Source organism: Scyliorhinus torazame, chromosome 11 (assembly GCF_047496885.1).
Source record: "Scyliorhinus torazame isolate Kashiwa2021f chromosome 11, sScyTor2.1, whole genome shotgun sequence".
NCBI lineage: Eukaryota > Metazoa > Chordata > Chondrichthyes > Carcharhiniformes > Scyliorhinidae > Scyliorhinus > Scyliorhinus torazame.
This window is the reverse complement of record NC_092717.1, coordinates 69,867,397-69,887,023: the sequence shown is the minus strand read 5'-3', so window position 1 is coordinate 69,887,023 and position 19,627 is coordinate 69,867,397. Positions and strand designations below refer to the sequence as shown.

Here is a 19,627-nt window from a genome sequence, read left to right as displayed (position 1 = left end):
GCCACCTGTGCTGATCCTGCATCAGCCCCATATCCGCTGCCATCGAGGCGAACTGCTCCTTGTAGTCCCACACCACCTCTTCCATCTTCTGCATCACCTGACTCTCGGAGACCAACTCCATCTCCACGCGATTGACCACCTCCTTGATCAAATCCACGACCCGGGCCAGGTTCTCCAGACTCTCCTTACATTGCTGGGTGAACTTCTCGTTCAGGAAGCTCACCAGCTGGCCCGTCGATCACTGAGCCGGCAGAGCCGCTCCCTGCACCTCCGCCATCTCCACATGCATCGCAGGCGCCACACCAACTCCAACCGACTGATTCCCTCTTTTTCAACTGCTTCTGGCCCTCAACTCCATATGCCAGTAGGTCAATCTCTTCCACTCACTCTCCTGCATCTTTTTGCCATCTCACATCCACCTGTTAACCGCGGAAAAAACTGCTGCGAGTGGAAGCCACCAGTGGGAGCGACTTCTCACTCCATGGCTGTCACCGGAAGTCTTGGTAGGGATAATTTCTAATGGAATCATCCTCCACTTAATACACCTCCTATGTCCTTCTGCAGGGAGAAAAAGAACAGTATTTCCGCTCCACTTCGTAAATTTTGCTCTAGCACTTTTCTTTGTCTGTTAAATGGGCTATTCCCGGCCAGCGCTGTGGTTAGTACTGCAGCCGCACAGCGCCTAGGACCCTGGTTCGATCCCGGCCCCGGGTCACTGCCTGTATGGAGTTTGCACATTCTCCCTGTGTCTGCATGGGCCTCGCCCCCACAACCCCAAATATGTGCAGGGTAGGTGGATTGGCTGCACTAAAATTGCCCCTTAATTAGGAAAATTAAAAATAACTCAATAAATAAATTGGCTATTCCAAGTGCAGATGACTAGGTAAAATGCATGAGTATTCGATGCAGTTTTCACACGATTCTCCCAATTGGTGCTCTTGGCTTAGTCTGTTGACAACGGAAGCTCCTTCACAAGCTCATTTCACAGATTCACAGAAGTTCCTGAGTTGGGCCAAATCAGCATCGTTCAAGTTTTGTTGACATCTGAAACTGATTTTATTCCTCCGCAAAGGAAAAATGCGAGAAAACAAAAAGTTAACTTAATATACAGTTCTATAAAGTTATATATAATTAATATTACAATTACTAGACTTCATTTTTCATTGTTTCAAACTAAAGTAAACTTTTTTTTTCTCTAAAGGATTATTTTAGAAGGTCAATTACAAATCTCCTTCACAAAATTGAACTGTAAATGAAAGAACCTAACTTCAGTAAAATGTAGACGATACATTGTTAAGGAGAAGGAATTTATATTCCCTGCAATCAGCTGGAAGCTGAACCAGTTAATGAGATTTTGAGCAAATTGAATTTAAGAGCCGTGAGGTGATGATGCAGCTGTACAAAACTTTGGTAAGGCCACATTTCGAGTACTGTGTACAGTTCTGGTCGCCTCATTTTAGGAAGGATGTGGAAGCTTTGGAAAAGGTGCAAAGAAGATTTACCAGGATGTTGCCTGGAATGGAGAGTAGGTCTTACGAGGAAAGGTTGAGGGTGCTAGGCCTTTTCTCATTAGAACGGAGAAGGATGAGGGGCGACTTGATAGAGGTTTATAAGATGATCAGGGGAATAGATAGAGTAGACAGTCAGAGACTTTTTCCCCGGGTGGAACAAACCATTACAAGGGGACATAAATTTAAGGTGAAAGGTGGAAGATATAGGAGGGATATCAGAGGTAGGTTCTTTACCTAGAGAGTAGTGGGGGCATGGAATGCACTGCCTGTGGAAGTAGTTGAGTCGGAAACATTAGGGACCTTCAAGCAGCTATTGGATAGGTACATGGATTACGATAAAATGATGTAGTGTAGATTTATTTGTTCTTAAGGGCAGCACGGTAGCATTGTGGATAGCACAATTGCTTCACAGCTCCAGGGTCCCAGGTTCGATTCCGGCTTGGGTCACTGTCTGTGCGGAGTCTGCACGTCCTCCCCGTGTCTGCGTGGGTTTCCTCCGGGTGCTCCGGTTTCCTCCCACAGTCCAAAGATGTGCAGGTTAGGTGAATTGGCCAATGATAAATTGCCCTTAATGTCCAAAATTGCCCTTGGTGTTGGGTGGAGGTGTTGAGTTTGGGTAGGGTGCTCTTTCCAAGAGCCGGTGCAGACTCAAGGGGCCGAATGGCCTCCTTCTGCACTGTAAATTCAATGATAATCTATGATTAATCTAGGACAAAGGTTCGGCACAACATTGTGGGCCGAAGGGCCTGTTCTATGCTGTATTTTCTATGTTCTATGTTCAAATTCGCTGATTAATTGCAGCAAACTTGAAAATTATGTTCCATGCACTGTATATTGGTGATTTAGGTACATGAGAGACTAACCTACTTCAAAATATTTATGAATCATTACCACCATGTGTATATTAAGCATGTTTATCACTTGCATAACCCTTTTTAACCATTAAAATTGCCTACACTATTCTTTTATGATGTGCACAATATTATCCACAGATGGAAAGGGAGAAGAAGACTGAATTAATGTTAAATTCGACATGGGGGTGTAGTCATGAAAAGTTCATGGTCATTAGCAGTTTCTTTTGTGATTGGAGTTGTTTGCCAGCCTAAACAGACTGGTATTGTTTCTTGTGTCCAGTGGCGAAACTATATTGGAAACCTAATATTTAATAACCTATCCTTTCTTTAATTTTGCAGAAGTATCATGTTGTTACCAAGCAAGGGAATATCCAACTTGCAGAGATGCCTGTGATCAGGTATAACCTTTGATACTTTTTAAGTAATTTTGATAAGACTGGCTTTAGATATTGCAATTTAACTAATTGAGATTAAAAGAAGACATTAATGGTTATTAATTGATTTTTTTTCTCCCCCCCCCCGTGACCCTGATTTCCACTGTGTCCATACTTCTGACTCTGGCTACCCGTTCAACCCTATATCTTACCCTCTTGGCATGCATAACTGTGTGCCTTGCTCTCAATTTATCAGCAGAACTCACCAGATTACTGCAGCCTCACTAATACCCTCAATCTGTGGCCTCCTCCAACCTTATGTACTGTTGTATGTCCTCTGCTTCTTTGACTCTGACCGTCTTTGCATTCCCTCCCCTTCTCCTCCTTCAGCGTCAGAGATAAATTATCCAGACATCGTGGCCCTACACCCTTTAAGACACCCCAAACTGCTGTCCTTTGCTATAACTCTTCCCATGTTCAAAAATACATTTTTACTGATTAATATGCTCTAATTCTCTACAATTGCTCAACATCTGTTTTTGACCTTATGAAGTTTATCAAGTTGGAAGTTGCTATACATTAAGTATAATTACAGTGTGATTTTAGCATGGTTTAGCAGCCTGTTGTGGCAAAATGTGAGATTGATTGAATTCATCAATCTGGTAATTTGTGTGCGAGAGCCAGAAAAATCACCATGCAAGCTGCCTGACTGCAACAAAAACTGAAATGGTTCATTAAGGCCCATAAGAAAGGACAATATCTGGTTGACTCGAAGTTCTTGAAATATTCTAACAAGCCACTCGGCAATACATGGCAGTGCTTGCCGGTAATGTTAGAACATGTGTCAAAGCAAAGAGTCATTTGAAAGCAGAGAGTTATTAGGAGCCCCTCTCCTTTGTTGAAGCAGATATAATTATTATTTTCCAAGGAATAATTTTCCTGTATTTAGGAAAAGTGCCACCTGGTTAATCAGATTGACATTTTGGAATTTTTCTCTATTACTTTCTCTCGGGGCAGCGCAGTAGTACAAGTGACTAGCACTGTGGCTTCACCGTGCCAGGGTCCCTGGTTCGATTCCCCGCTGGGTCACTGTCTGTGCAGAGTCTGCATGTTCTCCCCGTGTCTACGTGGGTTTCCTCCGGGGAGAATGTGCACAGACTGTGACCCAAGCCGGGAATCAAACCTGGGACCCTTGAGCTGTGAAGCAACTGTGCTAACAACTGTGCTACCGTGCTGCCCACCGTCATCTTCAAATCCTTTGTTCCAATACCCCTTTGAGGATAGGGAAATTCAAACTTTCCAGTCATTTTTTAATAATATTGCCCTAATCATTAGAAACAATCTTTAATAATTTTATCTTTTTACAAATTGGAATACCTCTATTGAGTTCTCCTAAACTTCAAAGTTCCTGTGGTTATAAACTGTATTTGTTAAGTTTTTCTAAAGTCAAATCTCTTGCTCCTGTTATCACCGGAAAACATTTCCCATATCCGTTCCATGATTTTGATATCCTGCCTATAATGGGTGACCAGACATATGAAATAGGAGCAGAAACAGGCTAATGGGCACCCTGAGCCTGCTCTGCTTTCAATAAGATCATGGCTGAACTGTTTGTGGATTTCAAGTTCTGCATTCTCATCTACCCTGATAATCTTTTGGTTCTTAGACACATAGAAAATAGGAGCAGGAGAAAGGCATTTGGTCCTTAATACCTACTCTGCCATTCATTATCATCGTGGCTGATCATCCAACTCAACAGCCTAATCCCCCGTTTTCCTCCAATATCCTTTGATCGCCTTCACCCTAAGTGCTATATACAAGGAACAAAAAACAATACAGCACAGGAACAGGCTGTTCGGCTCTACAAGCCTGTACTGGCCATGATACCTATGTGCTTTCCCCTCTCATTCTTTTGAACTCCAGCGAATATAATCCTAACCGATTCATTTTCTTCTCGTATGTCTGCCCCGAAATCCCTGGAATCAGTCTGGTGAACCTTTGCTGTACTTCCTCTAGAGCAAGAACATCCTTCCTCCGATAAGGAGACCAAAACTGCACACAATATTCCAGGTGTGGCCTCATCAAGGCCCTGTTCAATGGCAGCAAGACATCCCTGCTCCTGTACTCGTATCCTCTTGCGATGAAGGACAACATACCAATTGCCTTCTTTACCGCCTGCTGGATCTGCATGCTTACCTTCAGTGACTGGTGTACGAGGACACCGAGGTCTCGTTGCACTTTCTCCGATCCTAATTTATGGTCATTCAGATAATAGTCTGCCTGCTCGTTTTTGCTACCAGAGTGGATAACCTCATATTTTTCCAAATTACACTGCATTTGCCATTCATTTGCCTACTTGCTTGACTTGTCGAAATCACACTGAAGGATCTCCGCATCTGCCTCACAGCTCACCCTCCCACCCAACTTGGTGTCATCTGCATTCTTCTTAGACAAGGGACAATTCTTCTAGCCCTACCTTAAAAATATTCAATGACCCCGCCTCCCCCAACTTCTGAGGTAGAGTTCCAAAGTCGCACAAAATTCTCCTCATCGCGATCCTAAAAGGGTGACCCCTGATTTTAAAACAGTAGCCCATATATCTGGATGCTCCTACAGAAAGAAATATTCCTTCCACATCCACCTTGTCAAGACCATTCAAGATCTCATGTACTTTAATCAAATCATTCTTCTAAACTCCATTGGAAACAAGCCCCAATCTGTCTAACCCGCTCATTCCAGGTATCAATCCAGTAATCCACTTTTGACCCACCTCCAACACACTCCTTAAACAAGGTGACCAAAATGGTACACCGTATTTGAGATGTGGTCTCACCAATGTCCTGTATAACTGAACCATAATATCCTTTAATGTGTGCAAAAACCCCAACTTTATTGTAAGCAATGTCCTACATAAATTTAGTAAAAGTTTCCTTTACATTAAACAGTCATATATTTAAAACAGGCAGTCTTGTTGCACAGTGGGTAGCCGGTCTGCCCCCCGAGCCAGAAGCTCCAGGTTCAAATCCCACTCCGGACTTGATGACCAAGGAATGAGATTTCATAATGCGGCCAAACAGGTTGAGTGTTGAGTAAATCCTTCCAAAACGCACCAACGGGGCAGACACTAAGAGTTGGAAAGGTTCCTTGTTAACTCTGTGATGGAAAGAAATTGAAGCTTCCATCATCACTATCCATTGCTCCAGGCTACACCATGATGCAGAAGTGTGTGTTGCAATAGCAACTCTGACTTCTAGGGATGCCATTTGGCTCAGTTGGCTGGATGGTATAATAAACAAATAAGCAAAGAAAATCACAGCACAGGAACAGGCCCTTCGGCCCTCCCAGCCTGCGCCGATCCAGATCCTTTATCTAAACCTGTCACCTATTTTCCAAGGATCTGCTTCCCTCTGTTCCTCGCCCGTTCATATATCTGTCTAGATGCATCTTAAATGATGCTATTGTGCCCCCCTCTACCACCTCCGCTGGCAAAGCGTTCCAGGCACCCACCACCTTCTGCGTAAAAAAACTTTCCACGCACATCTCCCTTAAACTTAGCCCCTCTCACCTTGAAATCGTGACCCCTTGTAATTGACAGCCCCACTCTTGGAAAAAGCTTGTTTCAAATCATTCTTCTAAACTCCATTGGAAACAAGCCCCAATCTGTCTAACCCGCTCATTCCAGCTTATCCACGCTGTCCATACCTCTCATAATTTTGTAGACCTCAATCAGGTCCCCCCTCAACCTCTGTCTTTCCAACGAAAATAATCCATATCTACTCAACCTTTCTTCATAGCTAGCACCCTCCATAGCACATCCTGGTGAACCTCCTCTGCACCCTCTCTAAAGCATCCACATCCTTCTGGTAATGTGGCGACCAGAACTGCATGCAGTATTCCAAATGTGGCCTAACCAAAGCCCTATACAACTGTAACATGACCTGCCGACTCTTGGACTCAATACCCCGTCCGATGAAGGCAAACATGCTGTATGCCTTCTTGACCACTCTATCGACCTGGGTTGCCATCTTCAGGGTACAATGGACCTGAACTCCCAGATTTCTTTGTACATCAATTTTCCCCAGGACTCTTCCATTGGCCGTATAGATCTTGAATTAGATCTTCCAAAATGCATCACCTCGCATTTGCCTGGATTGAACTCCATCTGCCATTTCTCTGCCCAACTCTCCAATCTATTTATATTTTGCTGTATTCTCCTCGCTATCTGCAACTCCACCAATCTTAGTATCATCTGTAAACTTGCTAATCAGACCACCTATACCTTCGTCCAGATCATTTATGTATATCACAAACAACAGTGGTCCGAGCACGGATCCCTGTGGAACACCACTTTCACCTTTCTTCATTTTGAGACACTCCCTTCCACCACTACTCTGTCTCCTGTTGCCCATCCATCTAGCTAGTACACCCTGAACCCCATACGACTTCACTTTTTCCATCAACCTGCCATGGGAAACTTTATCAAACGCCTGACTGAAGTCCATGTATATGACATCTACAGCCCTTCCCTCATCAATTAACTTTGTCACTTCCTCAAAGAATTCTATTAGGTTTGTAAGACATGGCCTTCCCTGCACAAAACCATGCTGCCTATCACTGATAAGTCTATTTTCTTCCAAATGTGAATAGATCCTATTCCCTCAGTATCTTTTCCAACAGTTTGCCTACCACTGACGTCAAGCTCACAGGTCTATAATTCCCTGGATTATCCCTGCTACCCTTCTGAAACAAAGGAACAACATTAGCTATTCTCCAGTCCTCCGGGACCTCACCCGTGCTCAAGGATGCTGCAAAGATATCTGTTAAGGCCCCAGCTATTTTGTCCCTCCCTTCCCTCAGTAATCTGGGATAGATCCCATCCGGACCTGGGGACTTGTCCACCTTAATGCCTTTTAGAATACCTAAAACTTCCCCCTTCCTTATGCCGACTTGACCGAGAGTATTTAAACATCCATCCTTAGCCTCAACATCTGTCATGTCCCTCTCCTTGGTGAATACCGATGCAAAGTACTCATTAAGAATCTCACCCATTTCTTCTGACTCCACGCATAAATTCCCTCTTTTGTCTTTGAGTGGGTCAATCCTTTCTCTAGTTACCCTCTTGCTCCTTATATACAAATAAAAGGCTTTGGGATTTTCCTTAACCCTGTTAGCCACAGATATTCCATGACCCCTTTTAGCCCTCTATTGCGCGTTTGAGATTTGTCCTACTTTCCCAATATTCCTCCAAAGCTTCATCAGTTTTAAGTCGCCTAGATCTTATGTATGCTTCCTTTTTCATCTTAGCTCGTCTCACAATTCCACTCGTCATCCATGGTTCCCTAATCTTGCCATTTCTATTCTTCATTTTCACAGGGACATGTCTGTCCTGCACTCTAATCAACCTTTCCTTAAAAGACTCCCACATTTCAAATGTGGATTTACCCTTAAACAGCTGCTCCCAATCCACATTCCTTAGCTCCTGCCGAGTTTTGTTATACTTGGCCTTTCCCCAATTTAGCACTCTTCCTTTAGGACCACGCTCATCTTTGTCCACGAGTATTCTAAAACTTACGGAATTGTGATCGCGATTCCCAAAGTAATCACCAACTGAAACTTCAACCAGCTGGCTGGGATCATTCCCCAATACCAGGTCCAGTATGGCCCCTTCCCGAATTGGACTATTTACATACTGCTCTAAAAAACTCTCCTGGATGCTCCTGACAAATTCTGCTCCATCTACGCCTCCAACACTACATGAGTCCAATTGAATGTTGGGGAAGTTAAAATCTCCCATCGCGACCACCCTATTGCTCCTACATTTTTCTATAATCTGTCTACATATTTGTACCTCTACTTCACGCTCGCTTTTGGGAGGCCTATAGTAAAGTCCCAACAATGTTACTGCACCCTTCCTATTTCTTAGCTCTACCCATATTGCCTCAGTGCTCAAATCCTCCATCGTGCCCTCCTTAATCACAGCTGTGATATCATCTCTGACCAGTAATGCAACTCCTCCACCCCTTTTACCTCCCTCTCTATCCCTCCTGAAGCATCTATACCCTGGGATATTTAGTTGCCAGTCTTGCCCATTCCTCAACCAAGTCTCCGTAATACCAATAACATCATATTCCCAGGTACTAAGCCAAGCCCTAAGTTCATCTGCCTTACCTGCTACACTTCTTGCATGAAAACAAATGCACCTCAGACCATCTGTCCCTTTGCGTTCATCATCTCTTCCCTGTCTACTCTTCCCCTTAGTCACATTGTGTTTATTATCTAGTACCTTACTGGCTTTAGTTGCTGCCTCTATACTGACCTTTAACTTCCGAATCTGGTTCCCATCCCCCTGCCACATTAGTTTAAAACCTCCCCAACAGTGTTAGCAAAAGCACCCCCTAGGACATTGGTTCCAGTCCTGCCGAGGTGTAGACCATCTGCTTTGTAATGGTCCCACCGCCCCCAGACAGGTTCCAATGTCCCCAAAATCTGAACCCCTCCCATCTGCACCATCTCTCAAGCCACGTATTCATTCTGACTATTCTTGAATTTCTACTCTGACTGTCTCGTGGCACTGGTAGCAAACCTGAGATTACTACCTTTGAAGTCCTACTTTTTAACTTATGTCCTAACTCCCTAAATTCTGATTGTAGGACCTCATCCTGTTTTTTACTTATATCGTTGGTGCCTATTTGCACCATGACAACTGGCTGTTCACCCTCCCCCTTCAGTATGTCCTGCAGCCGATCGGAGACATCCCTTACCCGTGCACCCGGGAGGCAACATACCATTCGGGCGTCTCGCTTTCGACCACAGAAACGCCTGTCTACTCCCCTTACGATTGAATCCCCTATGATTATAGCCCTGCCAGTCTTTTTCCCGTCCTTCTGTGCAGCAGAGCTAGCCACTGTGCCATGAACCTGGCTGCTACTGCCTTCCCCTGGTGAGTCATCTCCCCCAACAGTATCCAAAACGGGATACCTGTTTTGGAGGGAGATGACTGCAGGGGACACCTGCACTGCCTTCCTGCTCTTTCTCTGAATTTTGGTCACCCATTCCCTGTCTCCCTCACCAATCCTAATCTGCGGCGTGACCAACTCACTGAACGTGCTATCCACGACCTCCTCAGCATGGTTGTGGATCTGATTGGTGTCAACAGCGTGGGGGATTTCATCCTCATTCTTACTGGGGTGGATTTGGAACCTGCCTTTTGCCCTACCTGTGGTGGAGGTCCTGATGCTGCGGGTCAGATTTGCTTTTGGGCAGAAATTCAAGAAGAAGAATATGTAAAACACAACCTCTTATTTACCTACATGTGCGCCTCTTCATCCTGCATTCTCATATTTGGTGATCTTTGTACCTACATCCCTGGAGCACTATGTTCTTCTGCTGAGTCTGATTATTTAAGAATCGTTGTCCATTAAATATGTTTCCCAGAACATACTTCACATTGCTGTGCCTTGAACCTCTGATCCCTACACTAATTTGTTTGTATTCTCTTGTATGCTACCTTGTAGTTTGATGCGTCTGTAGTTTGTTTTCACCAATAAAGTTTAACATTGGTATTTTAACTCCTCTTCAAATCATTTATATAATTAGAAAAGAAAAGAGGTCTTTACAGAGATTCTTGAGTGCTAAATGTAGTTGAAGAACCTTCTTGTTGCTCTTGGGCTAAAATGTTCTGCAAGTATGCAGTGATTCTTTCTAATCTATGTAAGCAATTTAAGAACAAAAGTGCATTAGAAATGGGGAAAAAAGGACGCAATAGTCTCACGGCGCTGAGGACCCGGGTTTGATCCTGACCCCAGGAGGTCACTGTCCGTGTGGGGTTTGCACATTCTACCCCTGTTTGCATGGTCTCACCCCCACAACCCAAAGATGTGCAGCTATGTGGATTAGCCATGCTAAATTGCCCCTTAATTGGAATAAAAATTGATTGGGTACTCTAAATTTATATTTTAAAAAAGAAATGGGAACAAAAGTAGGCCACATGGCCCTTCCATTCCAAACGACCATGGCTGATCTTCTGCTTCAACACTGCTTTCCTGCCTATTTCCTACTTCCCTTGATTTCCTTCAACTAAAAATCTTAACTGTTTTAGCGTTGACTACGTTCAACAATGGCGCATTCACAATTCTGTGGGGTAGAGAATTCCAAAGATTCAGAACCCCTCCTTATTTCTGTTCTTGCGTGAAACTGATTACACCTCAAACTTTTTCTGGTTCGAATGAAAGATCATCAACCTGAAATGTTTCTCCATCCACAGATGTTGCCTGAGCCAAGGATTTCTAACTTTTTATTTCAGATTTCCAGCATCTTCAGTGTTTTACTTTTTAAGGATGTATCCACGTTCTCTCAATATGTCTGATTGTATTTGATTTGTTATCACCATCCAATTCTAACAGCAGTATCAGTCAAACAGCTTATTTTCAATTAACTCCAGAATTCAGGATGGCAATAAAATCTGTTCCAAAGACCTTTTATTTTCTGTGGGTTCTGGTGTATTTCAGAGCTGCTAAATTTTGTTTTTCACTGTGATGCTCATAAGCGAGTAATAGAACACTTGTGCAGTCTTTTCTACTTAACACTATCACAAATGATCCTATGGAACGTTTGATGTGGGTCAGTTTTACAGATTATGTCTGTACAAGTTCTTTTGGGTCAAAGGTTACAGGCACTTTCATGACTCATTTTATAAATGCTACATTTGTTAGTATTTAAATATTTTCCAAAATACATTCTACTTCAAAGGGTGATATTTAGAAGCAAAATGAAGTCCAGATGCTTTCCAAAAGTTATGTGAATGCTGCAGTATTTGATTGTTGAAGAATGAAGAGGTTGGGGGCTATGTGCAATGACAAAGTGAATTTTTAGTCCCATCTTCTTTATGTTTTAAATCTTTAGATTTAAATCTTAAGACCTCATGTCCTGGCAATTTTTAGGTTTTGTTGCTCTTCATGCTCATTTTTATATGACTTTTCAGATTATTTCGTATTGATCCTGAGCTTTCCTTAACCCTAACAGTTGTATATGTCTGTGCTGTGTTTGATAACTGGGTCTGGAGTAAGACCCCAAACTCAAAATATCTCTTGACTGATTTGAGTAAGGTAATTGTCACAATTCTGGTTTTAAATTAAGACCTGATTTTTAGACAAATCAAATTTCTACTTGTCCTAACAACATGTAGACATTTTCATAAAAGAGACTTTTTTTGTAAATCATAAACTATTATCCCATCACTACTTTCAAACATTGTATGTCAACTCCAATAAGCAATAATCTTCCATGATGGAACTGTAAGCCTAGTGTTCAAAATGGACTGTGTGATGATATCATTACTAAAATGATTAAAGAAGCAGCAAGATAAACTTTGCTCCCTAATTACTGGGTTTCAGTGCCATATTTTCTACAGTACCATCTTGCAAGCACATGAATAAAGCTTCATTGAGTGTGGGAATGCATGATCTGTTTCCCACATTCTGCTGAGAACCAGAGAATTAATAATCATGTTTCTGGTACTCTCTCACACTTTGCTGTGGCAAACTAAGAATGATGGTCACAGAGGTTTAGGCAGCTGATTGCCGTCCATTTTGACCATAGCTATAGTGTCTCTGAAGATGAGGGTTTTTCCACCCTTATTAGTCTTCCAGATGAAGGAGCAAGCCCATGTATTATTTGTACAACTTTTTCTCTTGGTAGATTTGTTTTACTGTTTATTGGAACAAACAATGTAATGCAGGCTGGATCTTTCAAGCTGTGTTCTGTTGATATTTCAGGCTGAAATATGTTTTGAAACCCTCATCCTGCACTTGACCTTGTTTTCTTTGGATGCAATTTTGATTCCCTGTTAACTGCCAGAATGGTTTTTTTCATTTGCCAAAGATTTCTAAGCCCTAATAAGTCAGTGTTTGAAGATTGTAACATCTGCATGCTTCTTTTGAACTGTTCATTGGTCTAATAAATAGTTATTCCACAACAAACAACTTACTCTCTTTGAACAAAACAGTTGGCATACATTTTTTTTAACCCCTTACTCATCAAAAATTTCAGGGCATACATTTTTCATGTCAGATGCCATGTCATGCATGGAAGCAGGTTCAAACAGGGCATTCAAGAGGGTATGTGGTGAATGAAAGAAATTGTCATCCTATGATTTTTGCAGTAATGTCATTGAAACCTGGGTTAACATGCATACAGACAATATGACTGCTAAAGCGGTGGTTAAGGTGTCGTAAAAGTAAAGTATTCATTGATTTGCAGATGAAATGCTCTACTAATAGATCTTGAGAATCATTTACTTGTTTACAGATAGTTAGATAATGGAATATTGCTAATGTTTGAAGAATAATGTAGATAATTTGAGGGGTATTGTGTTTGGTTTGGGCTAAACAAATCACAAGGACATCTTGTAAGAAGAGACAAAAGATTGCCTATGCTTTGGGTACAGATGATGCAGTTAATGGGAGGAGCTAGGTCTGTCTGAAGAGTCAGTAGATCTTAGACCTCTAGTCTGAACAAAGGTGTTTCAGTTTGGTCTTGAAAGGTTCTCTCCCCAAAGATTCTGCACAGAGAAAAGCAAGTAAAACACTGGTTGTTAACTTTATTCATGACTTTATTCATGAATGTATATTGGCTTGCTTAATTGGAATATAGTGGCAGGTCTAAGCAGTAAGTTACGGTTGTTTCTTGTATTTAAGAACTGTTGTAACTGTTAGCTGCAAAGCTACTTCTTTGCTGCTAATGTGGTTAATTCTGTGTTTAAATTAAAGTTAGGTAATGTAAAAGATACCTACTGATCAGTGTTATCACTCCTGTGGTGCAGTAACATTTCCTGTCAGTTTTACACATTAAAATAGTTGGGTTCTCGTTCCAGATCCTAACAGGTGATTATTTGAATGGAAACAATGTGCAAGGGTGCGGGGAAAATGCAATAGAATGGCACTAAGTCACAATGGTCTTTTGGAGAATGAATGCAGACATGATGGGCCAAATGGCCTCCTTCCGTACCACAACCTCAACTTCAGGTTATCGAGGCCTAAGTGCAGTCAGCTGTTGAGATATAGGGGAAGTGTTTTGAAATTCTATCAGGATATTTCTAATCTATGATTCGTATGGACTGGTCTCCGTTGGCAGGAGGCTTGCAGCCGTCTGTTAGATTGTTTCCTATGTTCCTTTTGGTCAACTGGAGCCAGTAGACTTCTCCCTATTTGGACATCTTCCCCCACCAAGCGCACCCTGGGTGCAGTTGTAACCTCTGTCAGCCCTAGCCTTATGCAGCATTTTCCCTTTTACAAGCAGGAGTGTCACTATATATTTTAGGAATGGTGGATAAATCCAACTAGAAATTTAAAGAAGGATGTATGACAAAGTGTTTTGAAACTAAATAACTTCTAAAAGTCGCTGGTCATTTTAAAGAGCTCTTCACCTAGCATGTCCTTGCAACTATCTAGCAGTTGCTAATAGATCTTTGATCATGAAAATGGCCAATCATTTCCCATGGGCCAGCCTATAGGAAATTACCAATCTATGAAGCATAGGACCTTTCACAGAACATGCTTACAAACTTTCTGTTTGGTCATTATGCTTTTGCCATTGACTCTGATTTAGAACAGCGATAATCAATTGACCAGACAACGCTTGTAAGCATTTGATCCTGCCATTTTGAAGTCCTTTCGCCCTCTGAGAACCCTCTGAACTCCATCTCTGACCTCTTGTATATCAACTTCTCTTCACATGAGGAAAATTGAGATCGACCTTGTGAATGTCTTCCTGCATTTTATGAAACCTGTCCTCTAAAGCCAATCTCTGTTCTTTGTGCGCGCGCGTGTGTGTGTCTGTGTGTGTGTGCGTGCGGGCGTGTGCATGCTGGGAGAATTGAAAAGACGCGCTCTGTAGTTAGACTCCGGAGTGTAATTGTGTGTTAACCAGTTCTTGCAACTTGGTAAAAAAGTTTTGTTTTATAATAAACAATCGTTGTAAGCTTGTTGAAAGAAGCCTGTCCCTTTTATTCTGGGTAGCAGTAGAGAAGGTAACCAATTGGCCATTTTGGTGAGTAAATTGAACTGCGGAGCAGTGGGCTCGAAAGTTTGTGCGCTCCTCCCTTCTCGGTCATAACAGGTTGCATGTTTCCATACATTTTTTTGCTACACCATGCTCTTGCCATGAGGAGGTTCACTGTACTAAACTCACTTGGGAAATTGTCATCATTGGTAAAAAGAACATGATCCACCCAGTGAAGCTGTAGGTGGCCTTGGTACCATTGGACGTTCATAGGAAAAGGAGTAGACCATGAGTCCCTCAAGACTATTCTGCTAATTCAGTGAGATCATGGCTGATCTGCAATCTAACTCCATATACTGTAAATTGTGTTATCTGGCACCCTATAAACCGAAAGTCTCTACTGACTGGAATTTCCGTTAGGTCTGCTTTTTGACCGGAGCTGTCTCCCATCCCAAGCTGATGCTGCCATTTGTTCCCCCTCTTACACAACTAATAAAGGTTGTCAAACTCACGTCCCTGTCTTTGCTCTGGTCTCAACATTCCACTGTTCTGCAACTCCATGCTCCATTGGTAGACTTGCTCCTCTTACTAGATTTGCATGCCTCCCACACCCCTTGCGAGTTACACATCACCACTGATGGTTGAAAACATGGCACTCTTGGGTAACTGGCATTTTTGATTAACCAGCACCACCCATTCCTTAATCAAGACACAGCTCAGCCATGATCTCATTGAATGGCAGGACAGGTTCATGGGGCTGAATGGCCTACTTTGTGTTTCCTAAATGCACTGCAAGGTCTGGCTTTAATTTTTAATCTACAGCCTCTAATTTCCTAGACTTGCCACCCCGGCATAAATAGTTTTTTTCTTTCTGCTCAATCATTTCCCTAAATATCTTGAAAACTTTGATTAAATCACCCCATAAACTTTTAAATTCCAGGGAATGCAACCCTCGTTTGTGCAATCTCAATTTGTAATTTAACCCTTGGAGTACATTCTGGTAAATCAATGCTGCGCTCTCTTCAGGGTCAGTACTTCCTTCCTGAGATGTGATGCCCAGAACTGCTCACAGTCCCCAGATATGATCTAACCAGAGTTTTGTATAGCTGTAAGATAACTTCAACCCCCCTTGTATTATAGAATCACAGAATTTACAGTGCAGAAGGAGGCCATTCAGCCATCAAGTCTGCACCGACCCTTGGAAAAAGCACTCTAATTAAGTCCAGGCTTCCACCCTATCCCCATAACCCGACCTAACCTTTTGGACACGAAGGGCAATTTAGCGTGGCCAATCCACCAAACCGGTACAACTTTGGACCATGGGAGGAAACCGGAGCACCCGGAAGAAACCCACGCAGAGATGAGGAGCAAATGCAAACTCCATACAGACAGTCACCTGAGGTTGAAATTGAACCTGGGACCCTGGAGCTGTGAGGCAGCAGTGCTAACCACTGACCCACCGTGCCATCCAACCCAGGACCTCTCACAAATTCGCAAAGCACAACCCCGAGGCGAGAATCTTGCCCCTAGACCAAAGAGCCAGTTCTACTCCTCCTGATATGAAGTCCAGCCAGCATTCCATTAGTCTCCTGATTATTTTCTATTTCAGTTCATGACTTTTTAATGATTTTTGTATGTGGACCCCTACTTCTCTTTGGATCTCCGCTGCTTCTAGCATGTCACTGTTTAGAAAGTACCCTGTTCTATCTTTTTTTAAGTCTAAAATACATGATCTCACATTTGCTTGCATGGACATCCATTTACCAGTTTTCCCTTGATCTATTCATACCTCTTTATAATTTTATCCTTCCATCTACATACATTGCAACGCAGCCTACATTTGTCATCAACAAACTTGGATATATGGTTTTCTAACTCATCATCTAAATTAATAAATATGGTGAATAGTTTTTCTAATATAAATTTAGAGTACCTAATTCTTTTTTTTCCAATTAAAGGACAATTTAGTGAAGCCAATACACATACTCTGCACATCTTTTTAGGGTGTGGGGGTGACACCCATGCAGACACGGGGAGAAGGTGCATACTCCACACGACCCAGGGCCGGGATCGAACCCGGGACCTCAGCGCCGTGAGGCAGCAGTGCTAACCGTGCCACCGTGCTGCCCTAAATATGGTGAATAATTGAGGCCACAATAGAACATTGTGGAACTAGTTACACCATGAGCTGGCCAGAGGGAAGTCTGACTCCACTGGTGGGACTGGTGGATGGATCCACGGACCAGAAGTGAGTCAAGATGAAGGGAGCAGCTGGAGCTGGAGAATCTTCGTGCACCACATATCCAATGGTCGATGGACCAACTGGTGGACTTCCTAAACGAAAAGCTCAGACATCAGATGAGAGAGGCCCATGAGGACCTAGCCAAGGTTTTAGACGTGTTGAAGTCGGGAATCGACGGAGTGGAGCAGAGGCTGGAGTCCCAGGGCCAGGTTATCATAAGTGGAGGAGGCGGTGGGGGAGCATGAGGAGCAGTTGGCTTTGTTGGCTGCCAATGTGGGAGTAACGTGAGAAGCGGCTACAGGAGAAGGTAGAGGACGTTTAGAACCACTCCCGGAGGCAGAACTTGAGAATTTTAGGGATGCCTAAAGGCATCGACGGAGCGGACGCTGCCACATATGTGATGAATAGTGGGTGGAATGCTGTAAAAGCTGATGGGAGAGGGGGCCTTTGGCTGGTCCTGGAGGTCGACCGGGCATACAGGGCGCTAATGAGGAGGCAGCAGGCGAGTGAGCCGCCGAGGGCAATGATGGTTGCACTGTTGGTTCCGAGATAAGGTGAAGATCCTGAGATGGGCGAGGCAGACATGGAGATGCACCTAGGAGGGGAGTGAACTGCGAGTGCATCAGGACCTGGGCCCGGATCTGGCGAAGAGGAGGGCTGGGTTTAATTGGGTGAAGGATGCTCTCTTTAAGATCCTGGACTGGACTCGCACCGGCTGATTATAGTGGGGGACTTTAACACGGTCATTGATCCGGGGATGGACCGGTTGAGTTTGGGATCGGGGAGTGTGTCGGTGGTGGCGAATGAGTTGAAGAGATATATGGACATATGGGGGGAGTGGACACATGGAGGTTTGGGAGGCCGAGAGCAAAGGAGTTTTCATACTTCTCCCATGTGCATAATGTCTACCGCAATGATTGATTGATTTTTTTGTGGTGGGCAAGTCATTGATGGCGGAGGTGGTGGACTCGAGCTATTTGGCGATTGTGGTCTTGGACCACGCGCCACATTGAGTGGCCTTGCGAGTGGACCGGGTGGGGTTCCACGCCCGCAATATAGGTTGGACGTGCGGATGCTGGCAGAGGAGGAAGTGTATGAGAGGGTGAGGGTCTAGATCCGGGAGTATGTGGAAGTAAAGGACACAGGTGAGGTCTCGGCCGCCATGCTATAGGAGGCACTCAAGGCACTCAATGGTCACGGGGGAGTTTAACCAATTTGGGTTCACAGATGGAAGGAGGAGCGAGCAGAGATGGAACAACTGATTGGCGGATGGGATTATGCGGGTGGACAGAAGGTACTCGGAGGCCCCGGAGGCAGGATTGTTGAAGGAGAGACAGAAGCTCCAGATGGCGTTTGGCTGGTGTCCACGAGGAAGGCAGTGGGGCAGTTGCGGAGGGCCAGAGGGGCAGTGTATGAGTACGGGGAGAAGGCTAGCAGGATGTTGACCCACCAGCGCGGGAAGCAAAAAGCGGCGAGGGAAATGGGTAGGGTGAAGGACGGCAAAGGTGGAGTGGTACTGGATCCGGTGGGGGTGAATGGGATGTTTGAGGAGTTCTCTAGGAGGCTTTATGAGATGGAGCCCCTTGCCAGGAAGGAGGGAATGCAGTATTTTTTGGACGGGCTGCAATCAGGGTGGAGGAGGGCCTGGTAGACGGGCTGGGAGCACCCATTGGATTGGTTGAAGTGCTGGAGGGTATGGGGGCAATGCAGGCAGGAAAGGCCCCGGGCCCGGACGGCTTCCCAGAAGAATTCTATATAAAATTTTCGGGAGACCTGGGGCCCCTGCTGATGAGGGCATTTAATGAGGCGAGGGAGAAGGGTGAGCTCCCCCCTACGTTGTCACAGGCCTCAATATCTCTGATCCTGAAGAAAGATAAGGAACCGGAGATGTGTGGGTCCTACCGTCCAATATCACGATTGAATGTGATGCCAAGTTGTTGGCTAAGGTTCTGACCTCGCGGATTGAGGATTGTCTATCGGAGCTGATAGAGGGAGACCAGACGGGATTCGTACAAGGGAGGCACATGTCGGCCAACATCAGGCGCCTGTTAAATGTCATAATGATGCCCCCGGAGGGACAGAATATGGAGGTGGCGGTCGCGACGGATGCGAAGAAGGCCTTGGATTGGGTAGAGTGGGAGTATTTGTGGGAGGTATTGGGGCGGTCGGGTTTGGGCAGGGGTTTGTGGATTGTTGTACCGGGCGCCGGTGGCGAGTGTAAGATCGGGTGAGTTTGGGATACTTTAGGTTGTACCGGGGAACGAGGCAGGGATGCCCACTCTCCCCGTTGCTTTTTGCCTTGGCAATAGAGCCACTGGTGATGGCGCATAGTGCATCTAGGGGTTGGAAAGTGATTGTGCGGGGTGGGGGGTGGAGCATAGGGTGTCCCCATATGCGGACGATCGGTTGCTGTATATATCGGACCCACTGGAAAGCATAGGGGGTATTGTGGACATTTTGGTGGAATTCGGCCGGTTATCGGGGTATAAATTAAACATGGAAAGAGTGAGGTCTCCCAACGTGATTATGATGCCCCCGGATAGTAAGGAGGTAGAGATAGTGGTAGCCATGGATGCTGAAAAGGCTTTTGACCGGGTCGAGTGGGATTATCTATGGGAGGTACTAGGACGGTTCGGGGAGGGGTTCATC

General features: G+C 44.3%; 1 protein-coding gene across 2 annotated transcripts in view; it reads left to right on the top strand.

Annotated features, from left to right (window-relative positions):
* LOC140385329 (reversion-inducing cysteine-rich protein with Kazal motifs-like) overlaps positions 1-19,627 on the top strand; it is a 378,566-nt gene that overhangs the window by 93,533 nt on the left and 265,406 nt on the right. For both annotated transcript variants that reach the window (XM_072467391.1, XM_072467390.1), the window contains one exon: positions 2,705-2,763. In XM_072467391.1, the coding sequence (XP_072323492.1) occupies positions 2,705-2,763 (59 nt within the window). The remainder of the gene's footprint in view (positions 1-2,704; positions 2,764-19,627) is intronic.